Below are 24,731 nucleotides of genomic sequence, written 5' to 3' on the forward strand. Positions count from 1 at the left end.
AGCATTCAATACCCTCCTGATAATGAGCTCATTTCATAGGTTATTAAGTAATTCATTCATGCCACAAACATGACAACACTACCAATTTTTAAGTCTTTTGTTACACAGTGGCCACCATCTGGAATCTTGCAAGTCACTTGCCCTTGAAAGGAAACATGTATTAAAAAACGAACAATCATAACAGCAACCTCTAATAAAAGTGGCTATGGCACAGCAACTTTCAGATGAGGTGCAGCAGACCTGGTCTGGAGAGCCCCCATGACACACACAATGTTGAATTTACTAGCTACTGTTTTCTGTGCGTATTTGGCACAATCTAGTGCCATTCTCACCAGCAGCTGTAAGTTTGACCACTAATTTGTTCCTAAGTTAAATGTACAATTGCTTCAGTTTGGTACTAAGATACTTTGGCTTTCATGATTAGAATATCTGTTGTCTTCTTTACTGTGTTCATTAGTTATAAAAAGATTTTGTACAGTGTATTTTATTTTGTAGTCCTGCAATATCATAGGATACAAAAGTAGAATTTGTTGTTGGAGTTGAGTATAAATTTTGTGACTCCATATATCTGTCTTAAGTATAGACGACATATGTCTTCATATTATAGCTGTTCAGAGCTTCACATATGAAGCTGTATTGATTTTCAAGGGCACCAGGTAGCCCAGGGACAGGTAGTTAAATTGAAACATGGGAAGAGACAGTAACTGCCCTGTAGTGGACATGTATGTCATTATTAACTGTACAGTTGTATAAATGTGACTTTGGAAAAAAAAATATTTTAAGAATGGTCCATCAAAGATTTGAAATCTGCAACAGTTTTTGAAATTTCTGTGCTGCAGCAAATTGTCTTTATGGGTTGAATCCAGATGTAAGTGGAATATAACAATAATAGTCATTGCAATTTATGACTGTGAAATCAGTACTACAACCATATTGAACTCTTTCCAAAATAATTTAATCTTCAAAAGATTTGATTATTTCTTTTTGTGCAGTAAAAGTGTTTTCTTTATATCTTGAAAGGCGACATATCACAAAGAAAATCCGGTAATGATGTAAGCCTTCATAGATTATAACTACTTCAACATCATTATTTTCAGATTATCAACTGTTTGCTGAAATAAATTTTTAGCCATCCATTGAGGAAAGATATTTTCTACATCTTGACAGGTGTAAACTTTTAAGTGATGTAGGACAATGCGGTATTACCTTATGAATAGTGTGTTTGAAAGCATGATACCTGTTCCAAACTGCAGTAATTATGCACATCCTTCATATGTTTACTGCTTATAAAGCATCTCTATACTGTCAATGTTATATTTGTGGATACTATCTTCCAGTGGCTGCTTCTGCTCATCAATGTATAACTTGCTTCATGGCAAGATTTACAAAACACTCTGTCTTAATTAATGAAGAGAAAGAATGTTTCACAATTAAGTGATGACAGACTGATTTTAAGATTGAAAATGCACTTCTTTTTTGGCATAGTTCCTTCTCAGTTCAAAGCACACTGACCAACGCTATTCAACTGAGTAAACTTCACCACCAGTGTATGATTCTGAGGGTGCCAAAATCATTTGTGGCTACTGGGACCCTTTGTTGAGTTCAAAATGTTCTCTATTTTATTTTATTTTATTTGCACATCAAGTTCCATATGACCAAATTGAGGAGCAAATCTCCAGGGTCATGGAACATGCCATACATGAAATTACAACACAAAGGTAATAACAAGTAAAAATAAAATGTTTATGAACACAAAAAAGTCAGTCCATAAGTTTAAGTAAGTGCTATCAACAATACAACAAGAGTCAGCTTAATTTTTCAAGGATCCCTTCGACAGAATAGAAGGAGTGATACATGAGGAAATGCTTCAGTTCTGATTTGAAAGCATGTGGATTACGGCTAAGATTTTTTAATTTGAGCAGTAGCTTATTGAAAATGGATGCAGCAGTATACTGCACACCGTTCTGCACAAGAGTTAAGGAAGTCCAATCCAAATGCAGGTTTGATTTCAGCTGAGTATTAACTGAGTGAAAGCTGCTTATTCTTGGGAATAAGCTAATATTGTTAACAAGAAATGACAGTAAGGAGTGTATATATATTGAGAGGCCAATGTCAAAATACCCAGACTAGTGAACAGGGGTCGACAAGAGTTTTGTGAACTTACACCATTTATTGCCCGAACCACCCATTTCTGAGGCAAAAATATCCTTTTCGAATGGGAAGAGTTACCCCAAAATATAATACCATATGACATAAGTGAATAAAATAAGCAAAGTAGAGTAATTTTCATGCTGAATGATCACTCACTTTGACCACCGTTCAGACAGTAAAAATGACAGCATTAAGTCTTTGAACAAGAATGTGGACTTTCCACAACAGTTTACTATTTATGTGAACACCTAGAAATTTGAACTGTTTAGTTGCACTAATCATATGCCCATTCTGTGAAATTAAAATGTCAGGTTTTGTTGAATTGTGTGTTAGAAACTGTAAAAACTGAGTCTTACAGTGGTTTAGCATTAGTTTATTTTCTACTAGCCATGAACTTGTTTAACCCATCCAGTACCTCACAGAGAAAAGAGAATATAGAATTTTCAGTTGTTAAATGACTTCTAAAACCGAACTTTACATAAAATGAACAATTATCCTTACATACACAGCCTTTTCAATAACTTTAGTAAACACTGATGGCATAGAAATACGACTAAAATTGTCTACATTATTCTTTTATCCCTTTTTATAAAGAGTCTTTACTACTGAATACTTTAATTCTTTAGGAAACTGACCACTCCCAAAGGAAAAATTACAAATATGGCTAAATACAGGGCTAACATGTGCAGCACACTACTTTAATATTCTGCTAGGCACTTGATTATATTCATGAGAGTCCTTAGTCTTCAGTGATTTAATTATAGACTAACTTCTCCCCTTCTCGGTATCACAGCGGAGTGTTTCAGACATCAATCTTGGGCAGGCATTTGCCAAGAAAGTTATATGATTGCGTGTAGAAACTAAACTTTTATTTAATTCACTAGAAATGCTCAGAAAATGATTGTTAAATATTGTACATATATCTGGTTTATCAGTAACAGAAATATTTTTCCTATGAACTGACTTTATATTGTCAACCTTGTGCTGCTGACCAGACACTTCTTTCACAGCTGCCGATATGGTTTTAATTTTATCCTGTGAGTTAGCTATTCCATTTTCATAACACATACTCTTTGGCTTCCTAATAACATTTTAAGCACTTTACACTACTGTTTGTAATGGGCTACTGTAGCTTGATTGTGACTACTTCTAACATTTTGATATAATTCCCCCTCTATTCTACGTGGTATCCCTATCCCACTTGTCAGCCACCTAGGCTGCCTATTACTGCTAGTATCCCATTCAGGATGTTCTAATGGAAAGCAACTCTCAAAGAGCATGAGAAATATGTTAAGGAAAGTATTATGTTTATCATCTATGTTATTGGCACTGTACACATCCTGCCATTCTTGTTCCTTGACAAGGTTTAAAAAACTCTCTGTTGCTGTTGGATTAACTTTCCTACATAGTTTGTAATTATATGTTACATTTGTTTGAGTACAAAAGCCTTTTAGTGTTAATAATATTTGTGCATCATGGTCTGAAAGGCCATTCACCCTTGTACTAACAGAATGCCCATCTAGTAATGAAGAATGAATAAAAATATTATCTGCACCTGTGCTACTGTTCCCCTGCACCCATGCATCAGATCATATGAATTTAGGAGATCTACCAACATCCTTTTTCTTGCACCATCATATACAAAATTTATATTGAAGTCATCACATATAACTAATTTCTGGTACTTCCTACAGAGTGAATCAAGAACCCTCTCTAGCTTGAGCAGAAGTGCACTGAAGTCAGAGGTGGGGGACCTATAAACAACAACAACTAGAAGTTTAGTTTCACTAAATTCAACTGCCCCTGCACAACATTCTAATATCTGTTCATTGCAGTACCGTGATACATCTATGGAGTCAAATGGAATAGTGTTTTTTACATACGTAGCCACTCCCCCTCCCAGCAAGGAACTCTGTGTAAAACAGCCAGCTAATCTGTATCCTGGTAAAGGAAACCTGTGAATTGTCAAATTTTGTAAGTGGTGCTCTGACATGCCAAAAATTTTAGAGTCAACATATGTAAACAGCTCATTAACTTTATTCTAATACCTGTTACATTTTGATGACATATGCTAATTCCTTCTCTAATTGGAAACATTGACCCCTTAGTTAGAGGGACTTCCTTTAAGCAGTGAGTCCTATCAGCTGACTTCAATCTAAAAAAGGTGCAGCTCTAACACCAACTACTACAGTAATTTTTCCATGAGTGACCCCACCACCACCCACTATACTGTCACCTATAAGCTTTGCCAGCTTCCCCTTCCCATACACTGTCCATACACTGTCCTTTGCGTTTCAGTGTCAGAGGTAGTGGAGATCATTCTTAAATTTAAGATATCAGCACTCAGTTCCTGCACAAGATATATGATACTTCTGTCCACCCTCAGTCCTAACAATTTGAAATGGTTAACTTCTCTGACTATGTAACCACTTCTGGACAGTAAAATTTCACTTTTAAATGTTCAGTGCCTGAAACTGTATGAATTGTGTTTTTTTATAGTTAATTTTAATCTGTTCCCTGAAGGCATATGCTGATGTTACTGACCACCCTATTAGCTGTGTCATTTAACTGCATTCTACATCTTCTATAATAACACTTTTTTCATCTGCAAAAAGAACAATTTTTGTGTCAGTTATCATGTTTAGTGGCAGATTGTTGATCTACACCAAGAAAAGCAATGGATCCAGAAGAGAACCCTGTGACACCCATCACTTTACATGACCCCCGTCAGCTTCAAACCTCTTATCTGTCTGTGGGCACTGGAGGACAGCCTTCTGCTTTGTGGTTCTAAGATATGAAGCAAACTATTGTTGAGCTTCTTCCCTAAATCCATAATTTTCCATGTTACACAAAAGCATGCACTGTCCACACATTCAAATTTTCTTGTTATATCAAAGAAAACGCCTGCTGTTCTCAACCCATCATCATCTCCTGCTAGTTCCTCACATATAAAATAGTAAATAGCATATTCTGTGGTTACTCCCTCCTCAAGCCAAACTGAGTTTGGAAGCTAATTATGTGTACTGAGGTGTGTGACTACTATCTTATACCTTCCTTCTGCAAATTTTTTTTTTTAAATACTGATAATAAAGAAATTTGGCAGTAATTGTATATGTTATCTCTTTCACCCTTTTTATAATGTAGTTTCAGTTATGAGTATTTCAATCTGTCGAGAAACTGATGACATCTGAAAGACTCATTGCAAAGGGACTAAATATAGAACTAATGTATGGAGCATTGGTCTTCATAATCCTGCTTGAAATATAATCATACCCGTGGAAGTCATTAATCTTTAATAAAATAATAACTGATTCAGTTTCATCTTTGCTTGTTCCCTGTAGTTCCACATGATATAATTGTCTTGGAGCACTTGCTTTCAAGAGTTTTACATATTTACCTGTACCAATAAAATTCTGATTTACCTTTCCGACTATTGACAAGAGGAGAAGGGTTTAATATGTTGAGCAATCATATTCTGCCTGATATCTTCTTCACAATTTACCACATAGTTTTAATTTTGTTCTAAGAGATTTCTATTATCTTAGTGCAATACAATGTTTTAGCCTGTCTGATGACATTCCACAAACTTTGCTGTATTGTCTACAGTAAAATTCTTTTACCAAGCTCTTCATATTGTGATAAAGCTCTCACTTTCTCCTACATTATATTCTAATGCCATTAGTTATCCAAATTGGTTGCTTATAAGTACTGCACACGTGCCTACACTTTTTATCAGCAATGAGCTATTAAAGAAAGTGATGAAGGTTTGAAGTAATGTATATTTGCCATTCTAGTCATTTGTATTGTCAACATTTTGCCAAGTTAGGCCTTCAGTGTTGTCTTTAAATGACTGCACTGCAGTTAGACTCATGTTCCTAAACCTTTTGTTTACAACTTTGGATTATGACTCTGCCTTGCTTCCTTCCATTATTATTGTCTGTACATCATGGTTTTACAGTCTTTACCAACATTTCTCAAACTATGACCATAAATTAGAGAACAATCTATGAAGATATTGTCTATGATAGCTGCTGTTTCCCTAAACTCTAGTTGGAAAGTATACTGCCCCTGCCAGATTGTGAGATTAAAGTAAATCCATAAACATTATTTTTACTGGAGAATCAATGAGAAAATTAATATTGAAATCCTCACACAAAATCAATACATGTTTCATAAGAACCAAGCCTAGCACAGCATCAAGTCTGGAGAGGAAAAACCCTGTAGTCTGATCAGGGGGATTTGTATGGATCTATAATGAAAAGTTTTTTCCCCCTGAAAATTCAAACTCTCCTGCACAATCTTCAAATATTTCGCCTTTGCACGTTTTGACATGTCAACTCCTGAATGAGACATTACATTTGGCACAGATGGCCACTCTTTCCTTCTACAATGAACTTGTCGCATGTATTTTAGACAAGATAAACCACTCCAAGGGAAGCCTCAGTATTTCTTTACTACGTAGATGATGCTCAGAGATGCATAAAATTCCAGTGTCAAGATGTATTAGCAAATTCATCTACTTTGCCTTTAATTGCCCTAATACTTTTATGAAATAAAACTAGTGGACCTTCTGATCTGGATTTCCCGTTTATTAAACTATATTTTGGCATCAAATGACCCTTCCTCAAGCAGGGATACCTCCTAGCTCACTTTGTCCTATAGAGGGCTAGCCCTTCCACATGTTATCACTGAAATTTGGTCTTGAGTGATGCCACATTTACCTACTATCTTGTTAATTATAAGCTTCCACAACCATCCCTTCCCAATTCTATTTAGGTTCTGGCCATGTCTAATATAGCCAGACCTATGCCTGCTCTCATCTGGAACCACCAAAATATATGCTTTGTCAACAATCATCAGTGACCTCTCAAGTCCCATATTAACTCACCCCATAGAACCGATAGCTACTCAAACTGGTGGCATTGATGTGCACTTCGTGCAACTGTTTCAGCGTCATGATTGGCCTCATCTTAATGCCACTGTTAGGCGTGTTACCATAAGGCTCGAGAAGGCCCTGATGGCAGAGGCCATTGCTCACATTGCAGTGGTGCAAGTTGAGTCTGTCAATAGGCCGGGTTTTGCTAGGCATGGCCTGCACCTTGATAGGTATGGGAAGGGGAGGCTGGCAAAGCTTATAGGTGACAGTGTACTGGGTGATGGTGGGATCACTCATGGAAAAATTACTGTAGTAGTTGGTGTTAGAACTGCATCTTTCTTAGATTGAAGTCAGCTGATAGGTATCGCTGCTTAAAGGAAGTCCCTGTAACAAAAGGAATCACCTTCAGAGGTGGTCAGATATCCGAGTAGAGAAGGAATTAGCATATTTCATGAAAATATAAGAGGTAGTAGAGATAAAGTTTGTGAACTTCTTATAGATGTTGACTCTGATATTATTGGTATATTGGAGCACCACTTAAATAATTTGACAATTCAGAAACTTCATTTACCAGAAACAGATTAGCTGGCTGTTTTACAAGGAGTTCTTTATAGAGTGGTGGACTGGCTATATATGTAAAATACAGTATTACATTTGATTCCATGGGCGTATCACGGCACTGCATTGAGCAAGTTTTTGAATGTTGTGCAGGGGCAGTTGAATTTAGTGAAACTAAACTTCTAATTGTTGTTGTTTATAGGTCCCCCACCTCTGACTTCAGCGCACTTCTACTCAAGCTAGAGAGGGTTCTTGAGTCATTGTAAGAAGTACCAGAAATTAGTTATATGTGATGACTTCAATATAAATTTTGTATATGATGGTGCAAGAAAAAGGATGTTCGTAGATCTCCTAAATTCATATGATCTGATGCATTTTTTCCAACTGGGGTGCAGGGGAACAGTAGCACAGGTGCAGATAATATTTTTATTCATTCTTCATTACTAGATGGGCATTCTGTTAGTACAGGGGTGAATGGCCTTTCAGACCATGATGCACAAATTTTATTAACACTAAAAGACTTTTTTACTCAAACAAATGTAACATTTAATTACAAACTATTTAGTAAAGTTAATCCAACAGCAACAGAGAGTTTTTTAAACCTTGCCAAGGAACAAGAATGGCAGGAGGTTTATAGTGCCAATAACATAGATGATAAATATAATACTTTCCTTAACACATTTCTCATGCTCTTTGAGAGTTGCTTTCCATTAGAACATCCTGAATGGGATACTAGCAGTAATAGGCAGCCTAGGTGGCTGACAAGTGGGATAGGGATATTACGTAGAGCAAAGCAGGAATTATATCAAAATGCTAGAAGTAGCCACAATCAAGCTACAGTAGCCCATTACAAACAGTTTTGTAAAGTGCTTAAAAATGTTATTAGGAAGGCAAAGAGTATGTGTTATGCAAATATAATAGCTAATTCACAGGACAAAATCGAAACCATATGTTCAGTTGTGAAGGAGGAGTCTGGTCAGCAGCACAAGGTAGATGACATAAAGTCAGTTCCTAGTAAAAATACTTCTGTTACTGATAAGATTTCACTAAGGAAGACACCATGGTTATGTGGGCGGGCCAGGTAATACTATTGACAGAGATCCTGGGTACAGTATAGAGTGTTAACTGGCAAAGATTGCATCAGCATCAAAGCATACTCTCGAGTTTGTATCTGTTCTAGGGGACCACCTCATTTGAACATTTCTGTCAAGAGAGTTAATTTGGAGTTGGAACGGCTGCTTATGCCAGGAGCAGGGCCACACATTGGTGTGGTTCCTGTTGATTCTCTCAATAGGTGGGATTATACTAGGCATGGCCTTCACCTCAACAGGAAAGGGAAGGGTAAACTGGCTGGGAAAAATAGCAGGAAAGTTAAAGGGAGGGGGCACTGTCATGAGTGATAAAATACCAGTGGTTATAGGGTTCAGAAAAGACCCTTATTTAGGGTAAGGAGGACACAAAGAAACCAAGTTTTAAGAGAGGTTAGGATTGAGACAAACCTTCAGTTTGAGAAAGAAACCAAAAAATGTAATTCTATCTTATTACATCAGCATAACCAGCTGTTGGTTAACAATTTTCAACAATCAGCAGAAATTTCAACTCTACCCGATTTTAACTCAGTCAATGTGAAATGTCAGCTATCTCTTTTGCATCAAAATATCTGAGGGCTGAGAAATAAAATTAATGAATTAATTATCTGCATAGCTGAATTAGAGTCCTCAAGCCCAGCTGTCATAATCTGCTTCTCTGAACATCATGTGACACCTGGTATAGGACTTCTAGGTGTTACAGGATTTAGGTTACCATCTCACTTTTGTAGAGCAGAAATGGAGGAAGGAGGAGTTGCCACATTCATCAGGAACCATCATAAATTTAAGAACATAGACATTCATAAATTTTGCCTAGAACAGCATGTGGAAGCATGTGCAACAGAAGTAGACTTTCACCAAAAATCCTTCATAATATTGAGTGTATATCGAGCACCTGCAGGTAACTTTAATCTGTTCATAAACCACCTTGAAGCTGCATGGCTCATTTAACAACCAAGAACAAAGAAATAGTGGTTGCTGGTGACTTCAATGTAGATTTCCTTAAAGACTCTCCCAATAAGAACTTATTTGAGTTAGTTACACTATCATTCAACTTAATTCCCACAGTAAAGTTTCCCACTAGGGTAGCCAATTGCTCACAAACAGCCATTGATAATATCTTTACAGAAAAGTCCAATGAACAAAATTATATTACAAAACCAATAGTCAATGGCCTCTCAGACCATGGCATACAGTTCCTTCTGTTAAATGTTAATACTGAACAGGATATAAAATTGTTCAATTTGAACTCAAGAGGGTAATCAATAAGCCAAAAACTGATTGTTTTAGAACACTCCTCAGAGACATTCACTGTAGTGATGTTTACAGTGCTCAGGGCATGAATGAAAAATATAACACTTTTGCTAAAAAAGTGCTTACCTTATTTGAACACTGTTTTCCCCCAAAACTAATCAAGGTTACAGCAAAGCCATGGATTACTCAAGGAATAGAGGTATCTTGTAAAACAAAAAGAAAACTGTATTTGTCAATCTGAAACAGTTCTGATGTTGATGCTATAGCACATTACAAGAAATACTGCAAAATATTAAAGACTGTAATACAGACATCAAAGCAAATATGTTACAAGGAAAAGATAGTCATATCAGATAACAAAATAAAGACAATATGGGATATAGTGAAGGAGAAGACCGGTAGAACCAGACATGAAGAGGGACAAATAGCATTAAGAGTAAATGATGCATTGGTGACAGATGTGTATAGTGTTGCAGAACTTTTTAACAAACATTTTATAACTGTTACTGAAAAGATGGGGTTGTCAGGTTCTGTAGATGCTGCTATAGAATACCTCAGACCAGACATTTCAAGTAACTTCCATAATATGAATTTGATGCAGCAGAAGTAATGTCCATCATAAAATCTTTAAAATCAAAAACATCTAGTGAATATAATAGAGGGAAACATTCCACGTGGGAAAAATATATCTAAAAAAAAAGATGATGAGACTTACCAAACAAAAGCGATGGCAGGTCGATAGACACACAAACAAACACAAACATACACACAAAATTCAAGCTTTCGCAACCAACAGTTGCCTCATCAGAAAAGAGGGAAGGAGAGGGAAAGACGGAAGGATCTGGGTTTTAAGGGAGAGGGTAAGGAGTCATTCCAATCCTGGGAGTGGAAAGACTTACCTTAGAGGGGGAAAAGGACAGATATACACTCGCACACACACCCATATCCATCTGCATATACACAGACACAAGCAGACATTTAGCCTTTACAAATGTCTGCTTGTGTCTGTGTATATGCGGATGGATATGTGTGTGTATGCGAGTGTATACCTGTCCTTTTTTCCCCCTAAGGTAAGTCTTTCCGCTCCCGGGATTGGAATGACTCCTTACCCTCTCCCTTAAAACCCAAATCCTTTCGTCTTTCCCTCTCCTTCCCTCTTTCCTGATGAGGCAACCGTTGGTTGCGAAAGCTTGAATTTTGTGTGTATGTTTGTGTTTGTTTGTGTGTCTATCGACCTGCCAGCGCTTTTGTTTGGTAAGTCTCATCATCTTTCTTTTTAGATATAAAACATCTAGTGAGTATGATGAAATATCAACAAAGTTAATTAAAGTATGTGATTCTGAGTTAAGTAATATATTAAGCTATCTGTGTAACCAGTCATTTTTCAGCGGAACATTTCCTGAATGGTTGAAATATGCTGAAGTTAAGCTACAGTTTAAGAAGAGAGATAAAGAAACAGCATCAAATTTCTGTTCAATTTCACTTTTTCCAGCATTCTCAAAAATTTTAGGAAAGATAATGTACAATTGGCTTTATAACCATCTTATCACAAATAACATACTGTCAAAGTCACAGTTGGGATTTCTAAAGGGTTCTGATATTGAGAAGGCTATCTACATTACAGTGAAAGTGTACTTAATTCATTAGACAAAAAATTGCAGGCAACTGATATATTTTGTGATCTGTCAAAGGCATTTGACTGTGTAAATCACAATATCCTTTTAAGTAAATCAGAATATTATGGTATAACAGGAAATGCTGCAAAATGGTTCAAATCTTATATCTCTCGCAGGAAACAAAGGATGTTATTAGTTAATAGACATGTATTAAGCTATCAGGCATCATCCAACTGGGAATTAATTGCATGTGGGGTCTCACAAGGTTCCATCTTAGGGCCCTTACTTTTTCTTGTGTATATCAATGACCTTTCATCAGTAACATTACCAGGTGCCAAGTTTGTTTTGTTTGCCGATGATACAAACATTGCAATAAATAGCAAATCAAGTGTAGTCTTAGAAATATCAGCTAATAAAATATTTGTGAACATTAATCACTGGTTCCTAGCCAATTCTTTGTCACTAAACATTGAAAAAACACACTACATGCAGTTGAGAACTTGTAAGGAGTGTCCCACGAGTATATGCCTAACATACGATGACAAGCAGATAGAAGAAGGGGACAGTGTTAAATTCTTGGAATTACAGCATAATAATAAATTCTATTGGGAGGAGCACACCACAGAACTGCTGAAGCATCTTAACAAATCTCTATTCACAATATCAATTGTGTCAGACATAGGGGATATAAAAATAAAAAAAGCTGGCATACTATGCTTACTGTCATTTCATAATGTCATATGGGATTATTTTTAGGGTAATTCATCAAGCCAAGCTAAAGTTTTCCAGGCACAAAAATGTGAAATAAGAGTTATATGTGGTGTGAACTCAAGAACATCCTGCAGAAGCCTGTTTAGGGAACTAGGGATACTAACTACTGCTTCCCAATATATTTATGCCTTAATGAAATTTGTCATTAAAAATATATCACTTTTTCAAACCAACAGCTCAATTCATGGAATCAATGCTAGAAATAAGAATAATATTCACAAGGATTTAAAGTTACTTATTCTTGTACAAAAAGGTGTGCATTATTCAGGAACACACATGTTCAATAACTTTGCAACAGCCATAAAAAGCTTAACAACCAACGAAATTCAGTTTAAGATAAGCCTACAGGATTTATTGGTGGCCAACATATATATATATATATATATATATATATATAAAAAAACAAAGATGATGTGACTTACCAAATGAAAGTGCTGGCAGGTCGACAGACACACAAACGAACACAAACATACACACAAAATTCAAGCTTTCGCAACAAACTGTTGCCTCATCAGGAAAGAGGGAAGGAGAGGGAAAGACGAAAGGATGTAGGTTTTAAGGGAGAGGGTAAGGAGTCATTCCAGTCCCGGGAGCGGAAAGACTTACCTTAGTGGGAAAAAAGGACGGGTATACACTCGCACACACACACATATCCATCCACACATATACAGACACAAGCAGACATATTTAAAGACCAATAATATGTCTGCTTGTGTCTGTATATGTGTGGATGGATATGTGTGTGTGTGCGAGTGTATACCCGTCCTTTTTTCCCACTAAGGTAAGTCTTTCCGCTCCCGGGACTGGAATGACTCCTTACCCTCTCCCTTAAAACCCACATCCTTTCGTCTTTCCCTCTCCTTCCCTCTTTCCTGATGAGGCAACAGTTTCTTGCGAAATCTTGAATTTTGTGTGTATGTTTGTGTTCGTTTGTGTGTCTGTCGACCTGCCAGCACTTTCATTTGGTAAGTCACATCATCTTTGTTTTTAGGTATATTTTTCCTGCGTGGAATGTTTCATTCTATTATAACCATATCATTAATTTGAACCCAACAATTACGTTTGTTATTGTCGCCTTTGCATTTCGAAATCTTTCCTGTCGTCTTATTTCTCTTTTTTCTCTTTATTTTCTCTTTCTGTTTTTACCAGTAGTCTCACTTTGTATTCACCTTCCCCTTTTACCGTAATCTACTATACAATTTTATCCCGCCTATATATGCTCAATAATACGTAACCCATTCCATACCATAACCAAAAAAACTTTATTTTCCGCTTTCAACACTACCGCTGCTATAAAATCCACCGTTTCTAGTTCAATAACAGCTGCTTTCACGTATTAAACAACCATTTCGGCTAGTTCTAATAACTTTCACTTTATTTCCACTTCCGTTTTTCGCACATCACTGATCATTTTAGCCGCTCCCCAAAGGTTTTAACGTCATTATTTCTACAATTGTTAGCCCCATTTTCGTAATCTTTCACCACAACATCACTCCTTTTAATACGTTTTTTCGAAATTTTCCCGAATTTCTCCGTCCTTTAACGTGATTTAGCGGCAACACAACCACCTAACCATTATGTACATCGCTGTCTACCAACCCAAGAAAAAGGTCTTTAAATATGTCTGCTTGTGTCTGTATATGTGTGGATGGATATGTGTGTGTGTGTGCGAGTGTATACCCGTCCTTTTTTCCCACTAAGGTAAGTCTTTCCGCTCCCGGGACTGGAATGACTCCTTACCCTCTCCCTTAAAACCCACATCCTTTCGTCTTTCCCTCTCCTTCCCTCTTTCCTGATGAGGCAACAGTTTGTTGCGAAAGCTTGAATTTTGTGTGTATGTTTGTGTTCGTTTGTGTGTCTGTCGACCTGCCAGCACTTTCATTTGGTAAGTCACATAATCTTTGTTTTTAGGTATATTTTTCCTACGTGGAATGTTTCCTTCTATTATAACCATATATATATATATATATATATATATATATATATATATATATATATATATATATATATATATAGAGGGAAACATTCCACGTGGGAAAAATATATCTAAAAAGAAAGATGATGAGACTTACCAAACAAAAGTGCTGGCAGGTCGATAGACACACAAACAAACACAATCATACAACAAAATTCTAGCTTTCGCAACCAACGGTTGCCTCGGCAGGAAAGAGGGAAGGAGAGGGAAAGACAAAAGGATTTGGGTTTTAAGGGAGAGGGTAAGGAGTCATTTCAATCCCGGGAGCGGAAAGACTTACCTTAGGGGGAAAAAAGAACAGGTATACACTCGCACACACACATATCCATCCGCATATACACAGACACAAGCAGACATTTGTAAAGGCAAAGAGTTTGCCTTTACACACACACACATATCCATCCGCATATACACAGACACAAGCAGACATTTGTAAAGGCAAAGAGTTTGCCTTTACAAATGTCTGCTTGTGTCTGTGTATATGCGGATGGATATGTGTGTGTGTGCGAGTGTATACCTGTCCTTTTTTCCCCCTAAGGTAAGTCTTTCCGCTCCCGGGATTGGAATGACTCCTTACCCTCTCCCTTAAAACCCAAATCCTTTTGTCTTTCCCTCTCCTTCCCTCTTTCCTGACGAGGCAACCGTTGGTTGCGAAAGCTAGAATTTTGTGTGTATGTTTGTGTGTCTATCGACCTGCCAGCGCTTTTGTTTGGTAAGTCTCATCATCTTTCTTTATATATCTTTCTTTATATATATATACCTAAAAACAAAGATGTACCAAATGAAAGTGCTGGCAGGTCGACAGACACACAAACGAACACAAACATACACACAAAATTCAAGCTTTCGCAACAAACTGTTGCCTCATCAGGAAAGAGGGAAGGAGAGGGAAAGACGAAAGGATGTGGGTTTTAAGGGAGAGGGTAAGGAGTCATTCCAGTCCCGGGAGCGGAAAGACTTACCTTATGGGGAAAAAAGGACGGGTATACACTCGCGCACACACACATATCCATCCACACATATACAGACACAAGCAGACATATTTAAAGACAAAGAGTTTGGCTGGTTATGGTTGGGAAGTGGGTTACGTATTGTTGAGCATATATAGGCGGGATAAAATTGTATAGTAGATTACGGTAAAAGAGGAAGGTGAATACAAAGTGAAACTACTGGTAAAAACAGAAAGAGAAAATAAAGGGAAAAAAGAGAAATAAGACGACAGGAAAGATTTCGAAATGCAAAGGCGACAATAACAAACGTAATTGTTGGGTTCAAATTAATGATATGGTTATAATAGAAGGAAACATTCCATGAAGGAAAAATATACCTCTCCTTCCCTCTTTCCTGATGAGGCAACAGTTTGTTGCGAAAGCTTGAATTTTGTGTGTATGTTTGTGTTCGTTTGTGTGTCTGTCGACCTGCCAGCACTTTCATTTGGTAAGTCACATCATCTTTGTTTTTTAGGTATATATATATATATATATATATATATATATATATATATATATATATATATATATATATATATATATATTACAATCTGACTTCTGCACCATTTCAGTGTAGCAATGTGTTCATTTTAAATAAGTGTTGTAGTAGTTCTATTATGTGTTTTTTACCTTATAAATGAAAACATTTTTTTAGTTTTAAATTCAGTGCATTAATGTGATCTTAGTACGTGAGTATTTGTGAAATGATCCTTTCATGTAGTGTTGATTAAAAAAAAAAAAAAAGATCATCACCCCACTTGGGACCCGTGGAAGGTACATTAGCTTATTTGTTTCAGTTGTAAATATTTGTCATGTATTATTGTTTTTCTGACATGTTCTACATCCTGGAGGACCTAATCACTACAGATCAATTGGAATGAAAGTAATTCTAATCTAATCTAATAAGTCAGATATATGTACAGTATTTAACATTAATTACCTGAGCATTGCTGGTAACTTAAAAAACTGGGTTCGTACAGGGAATCATATCACTCTCTTGGAAAATGTCTTTTCAGGATTGATGTCTGAAGTACTCCTCTGTAATACTGACAAGAGGGGAGATTGTGTCAATATCAAATCACTGAAGACTAAGGACTCTCATGGCTATGATGGAGTACCTAACAGAATATTAAAGTATCGTGCTGCACATGTTAGCCCTGTACTTAGCCATATTTGTTATTTTTCCTTTAAGAATGGTCAGTTTCCCGAACGATTAAAGTACTCAGTAGTAAAGCTGCTTTATAAAAAGGGAGAAAAGGATAATGTAGCCAATTTTAGACATATTTCTATGCCATTAGTGTTTATTAAATTTATTGGAATTGCTATTGAATATACAGTTCGGCTTCAGAAGGGCTTTAACAACTGAAAATGCTATATTCTCTTCTCTGTGAGGTACTGGATGGATTAAACAAAAGGTTTTGAATGCTAGGCATATTTTTTGATTTAACTAAAGCATTTGATTGTGTTGATCACAAAATATTGCTCCAGAAGTTGGACTATTATGGAATACGGGGAGTAGCTCAGATTAGATTAGATTTACTTTCATTCCAATTGATCCGTAGTGAGGAGGTCCTCCAGGGTGTGGAACATGTCAGAAAAACAACAATACATGACAAATATTTACAACTAAAAGAAATAAGCTAATGTACCATTCCACAGGTCCCAAGTGGAATGATCGTCATTTTTTAATGAACACTATATGAAAGTCATTTTACAAATACTAATGCACTGAATTTAAAATAAAAAAGTTTTTTTATTTATTTATAAGGTTCACCTCTTACTTTAACAACAGACAGGAAAAGGTCATTATTCAGTGTTGAGAATGGCTGTGATGTGGGGTCTGAGTGGACCACTCCTGTTCCTTATTTATATAAATGATATGCCCTCTAGTATTACGGATAATTCTAAAATATTTCTGTTTGCTGATGACACAAGCTTGGTAGTAAAGATGTTGTGTGTAACATTGGCTCTGTTTCAGATAGTGCAGTTCATGACAAAAGTTCATAGCTTGTAGGAAATAAACTAATGCTAAATCACAGTGAGACTCAGTTTTTACAGTTTCTAACATATAATACAACAAATTCCGACATTTTAATTTCACAGAATGGGCATATGATTAGTGAATTGAAAAGTTCACATTTCTAGGTATTCAGATAGATAGTAAACTGTTGTGGAAACCCCGCATTCAGGATCTTGTTCAAAGACTTAATGCTGCCATTTTTACTATTCGAACAATGTTTGAAGTAAGTGATAGTCCAACACAAAAAGTAGTCTACTTTGCTTATTGTAATTCACTTATGTCTTATGGTGTTATATTTTGGGTTAACTCTTCCCATTCTAAAAGGATATTTCTCTTCAGAAATGGGCAGTTTGGGCAATAAGTGATGTAAGTTCACAAACCTCTTGTCAACCCCTGTTCACTAGTCTGGGTGTTGTGACATTGGCCTCTCAATATATATATATTCTTTACTGTTGTTTCTTGTTAATGCAGTCAGCTTATTTCCAAGAATAAGCAGCTATCACCCAGTTAATACTGCATAGAAATGCAGTCTGCATTTGGATCGCACTTCCTTGACTCTTGTGCAGAAAGATGTGCAGTATACTGCTGCACCATTTTCAATAAGCCTCGACAATAGTTCAAAAATCTAAACAGTAATGCACGTGCTTTTAAATGGAAACTGAGCATTTTCCTTCTATTCTGTTGAGGAGTTCCTTGAAAAATTAAGCTAATTCCTATGTTACATTGTTGATGGCATTTACATAAACTTATAGCTTACCTTTTTTGGGTTCATAAACATTTAATTCTATCTGTTATTACTTTTATGTTGTAATTTCATGTACTGACACATTCCATGAACTTGGAGATTTGCTCCTCAATTTGGTCCTATGGAACTTGACACATAAAAAATAAATCCCGTCAAGGTGAGGTTGGCCATAATCCTGGAACAGCCATACAGAGTGAACATAAATGGTCAGAGTTTGACTAGCAATCCTGTCCAAGTCATTGCTGATATCATTAAGCCCAGTCCCTACCAAGACTATTCCCAGCCCTCCCTACTCTCAGTATCTGATCCTCCCTAGTGAAATTCTTACACAAAACTCCTAAGTCCTCTGTCACATTGCTGAGCCCAGCATACCCTATAGTTTAAAAATGCTGGTGACATGGTACTTCTTACCTAAAGCCTCCTGCAACTGTGGTCATATACCACCTCACCCATGACAGCTAGCTGCCAGCAGAATCCTCTCTATGACAGTATTATCAGCAAAGTATAAAATATTATGGCAAGTTAACAAGACCACTCTTGAGCTATATTTGTATTACCTATTTGAAACAACATTTCTGCTGAGCAGTGTTTGTTAACACAGAAATTGCACCGTTAAGTGGGAGAGGAGAGGGGACTGCAGGTACAAGCCATTTGAAACTATTATTGACTCTGGATACATGTAAGTGAGTGCATCATATGGTTTACTGCTGTGTGGTATGGGTTCTGTGCCAGATAGGACTGACGGAAGACTGAAAAGGTTCAAAAAGAAGGACTGGTTGTTTGCTGTTGTGAAAGGAAGAGGGGTTATAGGTATGATAAGCAACTTTGAATGGAATAATTAAAAAAAAAGTGTGTTTCATTATGTTAGATCTTTTCACGAAGTTTCAGTAACCAACTTCATCCTCCGAATGCCAAAATATTTACCTGAGTCCTGCCTACATAGGGAGAAATGATCATGATAATAAAATAAGAGAAATTAGAACTTGCACAGAAAGATTTAAGTGTTAAATTTTCCCCTGTGCTATTCAAGGGTGAATTGGTCAAAAAGAAGGTGGAAGTGGTTATATGGACTGCATTCAAACACTTAAATGTGAACTGTATAGTAAGCACACGGATGTAGATATAGCTGTAAGATCAAAGATATGTGCTACTTACCAATAGCACTTATATTGAGTACTGTATATGGTTGTAAATTTTTCAGTAAATCATAAATATTTTAATTATGATTTCATTAAGTGTATCAGAGCCACTGTTGCCATATCTGAGTAGCAAAATGAACTGATATCAGTGGCTTAGTCGCATTGTTTGCCATAACTTTCAAAAACAATCTGTATTACACCTGTTGCAAGCTTTTACTCCATTAAATCATACTTTGTCTGGGCACTGCATACTGACTAGGGTGAGAAACTGTGTTGGATGGAGTGGGTAAAAGAAACAAACAAGGAAGGGCGGGTGGGTTAGGAAGGGAGGGGTAGAGGGGAGGAAGACTGATGGCTGAGAAGGAAAGGTAAGTGGTAGCAAGAGAACAGGACAGGACTTTGGCATTGGATAGCCTGTCCTGTTACAGGCAGAGGCAGTTGTGTGTGGCGCAGCACATAATGATGTGGGCTAAGATGGGTAAAACAAAGGAAGACAGAAACCATGAAAGTGAAGAAAGGAAGTGTATATCAATGAAGTGAAGTGAAGGCAGGGGGACAGAGGCTAGTGAAGATTGAGGCCAGGTTTGTGGAACTGAAGGATGTGCACTAAAGACAATGTCCATAATTTTGAGACATTTGTGAGTGAGAGGATCTTGATCTGTGGCTTTTTAGGGAGGGGGGGAGGGGGAGAAAGATACATGTGTTATGGAGTGTGAAGCAGCCACTGAAGCAGATATGTTGCGCTCAGTTGCATATGCTGCTGCCACTGAATGACCAACTTTGCTCTTGGACAGAGTTAGGTAGTAGCCATTCATTTGTGTGGATAGTTTTTGAGAGAGCATGACCACCAAACTAATGCATAACCAAAACATGCATAACCACCTCCAGACTGTGCCCAAGAGCAAAGTTTGACCATCCAATGACAGAAAATGTGACTGAAAATGACATGTTCAACTTCAATGACTACTTCACAATATATAACATTTGAGTCCTCTATCTCTATTTCAACTTCTGAGATTTTCTTGGATGGAAATTGTCATTCTTGAATCCTCTAACCTTGTCCCCATGCTCACCCCCCCCCCCCTCTCCCACTCCTTCCTGTCACTGTACCACATACAGCATCTGTTACCTTGGCTATGAGAGCTCTCCAGTGCCATATTTCTTTACTGCCCTCTTTATTCCTAGCACCACTCCAACCACCAAACCCCTCACCCTTGTACCATGACAATGTACCCATTCATGTACTTTTGTTAGTTACTCATAAAAGAGGACTTGTCTACAAACTTTACAACAATTTCAATCTTGTTTATGTGCCTGTCAATATCTAACTATCTGAACTATATTGTGAATGATCATATTTACTCCTTCTGTTATTTGAATCTCGTGAAGTATTTATATGTGGGAACACTACCTCACTCTTACTTGTGTAACATTTTTTGTGCTTCTGTTCTGTCAGTAAAGATTACGATGACAACATATCCACCACCAAATAAGCACTAATAGGAAAATTGACACTAAATATTCAAAATACATTATAAAACACACCCATAAGTTTGAAACAGCAAGGTGATGTTAGTTACTTGCACACTATGTCTGCACATTCTCTTGCTATTTTGCATCTCTTGTTCATGTGACTCCATATGTGCACACCTCTCTAGTTAGTAGGTACAATAAAACCTTATTGAATTTTGTTAAGTAGGATTAATATCTAATGCAATTATCAAACAGAGTCAATGGTGTAGCTTCTTGTCATATGAAATATAGAAGTAAAAACTTTGAAGTTAAGATCGGCAACTCTAACTTAATTTTTTTGATGATTGGTTTCAGCAATCTAAGTTGTCATCATCGCATCTATAAAACACATAGATCTAAATTATAATCATGCTGAGGTCAGATATAACAGAGAGTGGTACATACTTAAATAACATGGAAATATACAACATGCCTTATGCAAATATACCTCAAGGAATCTCGAGCATTTGTACAACAGATCATGTCATTCCAGGAACATGAAGAATGTGATACATCAGCAGGTCAAGAGTAAAACAAAGTTTACATAAAATGTTACACATTGTGCACTGACTACACAAGTTCATGTTCATACAACAGATGAATGAAGACTGAGATTCAAAAGTCAACAACACAGATATTACGAACTGCCATCAATTGGCACTGTAGTAGTGAATAGACGAGAATATGTCATAACATATAAAGCATAAGGGAGACATTACATCCCAGGAATATACCAACAATGCAATGCACACATTTTTGTATGTAATTATATAATGCAAGTTATCTAAATCAGAGGCATTTTGCTCTGATTGTTGCCAGCATCATATTTAAAGTACCAGGGAAGCAGGTTGCTAGCCTTACTTGCCCCGAGTCCCATTGGGTTTTACCCCTAACGGCTGAGGGACTAACCGGTGGATTTGGTAGTCTTTGCCGTATGAGTACAAAGGTGACCACAACTCAGAATATGTCCGAGATGCCCCGCCTTATTCCAAAGTAAGTGGTATCCCGACTGTCAGAACCACTTACTTGGCCACTCATATGTTGCCCGTGGTTCATGAACTAGGACATGATTACAGGAACCCACACCATGAACCACCTGTTAGAGGTTGTCAGGACCAGATCTTTAGCTTACGGCAAATAATGGAGAAGTGTTATGAGTGGAACAGGGAATTGTATCTATGCTTTATAGATCTAGAAAAGGCATATGACCGGGTTCCTAGGAGGAAGTTATTGTCTGTTCTACAAGATTATGGAATAGGAGGCAAACTTTTGCAAGCAATTAAAGGTCTTTACATGGATAGTCAGGCAGCAGTTAGAGTTGACGGTAAATTGAGTTCATGGTTCAGAGTAGTTTCAGGGGTAAGACAAGGCTGCAACCTGTCTCCACTGTTGTTCATATTATTTATGGATCATATGTTGAAAACAATAGACTGGCTGGGTGAGATTAAGATATATGAACACAAAATAAGCAGTCTTGCATATGCGGGTGACTTAGTTGTGATGGCAGATTCGACTGAAAGTTTGGAAAGTAATATTTCAGAGCTAGATCAGAAATGTAAGGACTATGGTATGAAAATTAGCATCTCCAAAACGAAAGTAATGTCAGTGGGAAAGAAATATAAACGGATTGAGTGCCAAATAGGAGGAACAAAGTTAGAACAGGTGGACGGTTTCAAGTACTTAGGATGCATATTCTCACAGGATGGCAACATAGTGAGAGAACTGGAAGCGAGGTGTAGCAAAGCTAATGCAGTGAGCGCTCAGCTATGATCTACTCTCTTCTGCAAGAAGGAAATCAGTACCAACACTAAGTTATCTGTGCACCGTTCAATCTTTCGAACAACCTTGTTGTATGGGAGCGAAAACTGGGTGGATTCAGGTTACCTTATCAACAAGGTTGAGATTACGGATATGAAAGTAGCTAGGATGATTGCAGGTACTAGTAGATGGGAACAATGGCAGGAGGGTGTCCACAATGAGGAAATCAAAGAAAACTGGGAATGAGCTCTATAGATGTAGCAGTCAGGGCGAACAGGCTTAGATGGTGGGGTCATGTTACACGCATGGGAGAAGCAAGGTTACCCAAGAGACTCATGGATTCAGCAGTAGAGGGCAGGAGGAGTCGGGGCAGACCGAGGAGAAGGTACCTGGATTCGGTTAAGAATGATTTTGAAGTAATAGGTTTAACATCAGAAGAGACACCAATGTTAGCACTGAATAGGGGATCATGGAGGAACTGTATAAGGGGGGCTATGCTCCAGACTGAATGCTGAAAGGCATAATCAGTCTTAAATGATGATGATGATGATGATGATGATGATGATGATCTAAATCAGTATATATTGGAATAACAAACTTTCTTTTTTCAGAAACCATTATTATTATTTATTTTATGGCCTTCATTGGACCACTCTAGTCAAAAATACAAAGTTGTTACTCAGGGATACAATTTGGCCCAACAACAACCATTTAGAAACCATTATAAAAATTACTAAAACTTTTTAATACAATAAAAATCTTATAAAATAATAAAAGAAAGTGTTGTATTTCAATTTTACTAACTTTCTGCATATATAGTCAGACCATTTATTAGACAAGTATTGTGGAGAAAATATATTATCAGAACTGGTCACTTAGGGATCATGATAATAAGGTTAGAATAATTATCACATGCACAAAGGCATTCATTAAATGATTCTTCCTGTGCTCCATATGTAATAACTACACTCCTGGAAATGGAAAAAAGAACACATTGACACCGGTGTGACAGACCCACCATACTTGCTCCGGACACTGCGAGAGGGCTGTACAAGCAATGATCACACGCACGGCACAGCGGACACACCAGGAACCGTGGTGTTGGCCGTCGAATGGCGCTAGCTGCGCAGCATTTGTGCACCGCCGCCGTCAGTGTCAGCCAGTTTGCCGTGGCATACGGAGCTCCATCGCAGTCTTTAACACTGGTAGCATGCCGCGACAGTGTGGACGTGAACCGTATGTGCAGTTGACGGACTTTGAGCGAGGGCGTATAGTGGGCATGCGGGAGGCCGGGTGGACGTACCGCCGAATTGCTCAACACGTGGGGCGTGAGGTCTCCACAGTACATCAATGTTGTCGCCAGTGGTCGGCGGAAGGTGCACGTGCCCGTCGACCTGGGACCGGACTGCAGCGACGCACGGATGCACGCCAAGACCGTAGGATCCTACGCACTGCCATAGGGGACCGCACCGCCACTTCCCAGCAAATTAGGGACACTGTTGCTCCTGGGGTATCGGTGAGGACCATTCGCACCCGTCTCCATGAAGCTGGGCTACGGTCCCGCACACCGTTAGGCCGTCTTCCGCTCACGCCCCAACATCGTGCAGCCCGCCTCCAGTGGTGTCGCGACAGACGTGAATGGAGGGACGAATGGAGACGTGTCGTCTTCAGCAATGAGAGTTGCTTCTGCCTTGGTGCCAATGATGGTCGTATGCGTGTTTGGCGCCGTGCAGGTGAGCGCCACAATCAGAACTGCATACGACTGAGGCACACAGGGCCAACACCCGGCATCATGGTGTGGGGAGCGATCTCCTACACTGGCCGTACACCACTGGTGATCATCGAGGGGACACTGAATAGTGCACGGTACATCCAAACCGTCATCGAACCCATCGTTCTACCATTCCTAGACCGGCAAGGGAACTTGCTGTTCCAACAGGACAATGCACGTCCGCATGTATCCCGTGCCACCCAACGTGCTCTAGAAGGTGTAAGTCAACTACCCTGGCCAGCAAGATCTCCGGATATGTCCCCCATTGAGTATGTTTGGGACTGGATGAAGCGTCGTCTCACGCGGTCTGCACGTCCAGCACGAACGCTGGTCCAACTGAGGCGCCAGGTGGAAATGGCATGGCAAGCCGTTCCACAGGACTACATCCAGCATGTCTACGATCGTCTCCATGGGAGAATAGCAGCCTGCATTGCTGCGAAAGGTGGATATACACTGTACTAGTGCCGACATTGTGCATGCTCTGTTGCCTGTGTCTATGTGCCTGTGG

The 24,731-nt window shown here is 38.1% G+C and overlaps 1 protein-coding gene across 2 annotated transcripts in view; it reads left to right on the plus strand.

Annotated features, from left to right (window-relative positions):
* Positions 1-209: 209 nt before the first annotated feature.
* LOC126100880 (low-density lipoprotein receptor-like) overlaps positions 210-24,731 on the plus strand; it is a 68,259-nt gene continuing 43,737 nt past the window's right edge. For both annotated transcript variants that reach the window (XM_049911545.1, XM_049911546.1), the window contains exon 1: positions 210-340. In XM_049911545.1, the coding sequence (XP_049767502.1) occupies positions 259-340 (82 nt within the window). In that variant the 5' untranslated portion in view covers positions 210-258. The remainder of the gene's footprint in view (positions 341-24,731) is intronic.

This window comes from Schistocerca cancellata, chromosome 9, assembly GCF_023864275.1.
Source record: "Schistocerca cancellata isolate TAMUIC-IGC-003103 chromosome 9, iqSchCanc2.1, whole genome shotgun sequence".
In the NCBI taxonomy this organism is placed as follows: domain Eukaryota; kingdom Metazoa; phylum Arthropoda; class Insecta; order Orthoptera; family Acrididae; genus Schistocerca; species Schistocerca cancellata.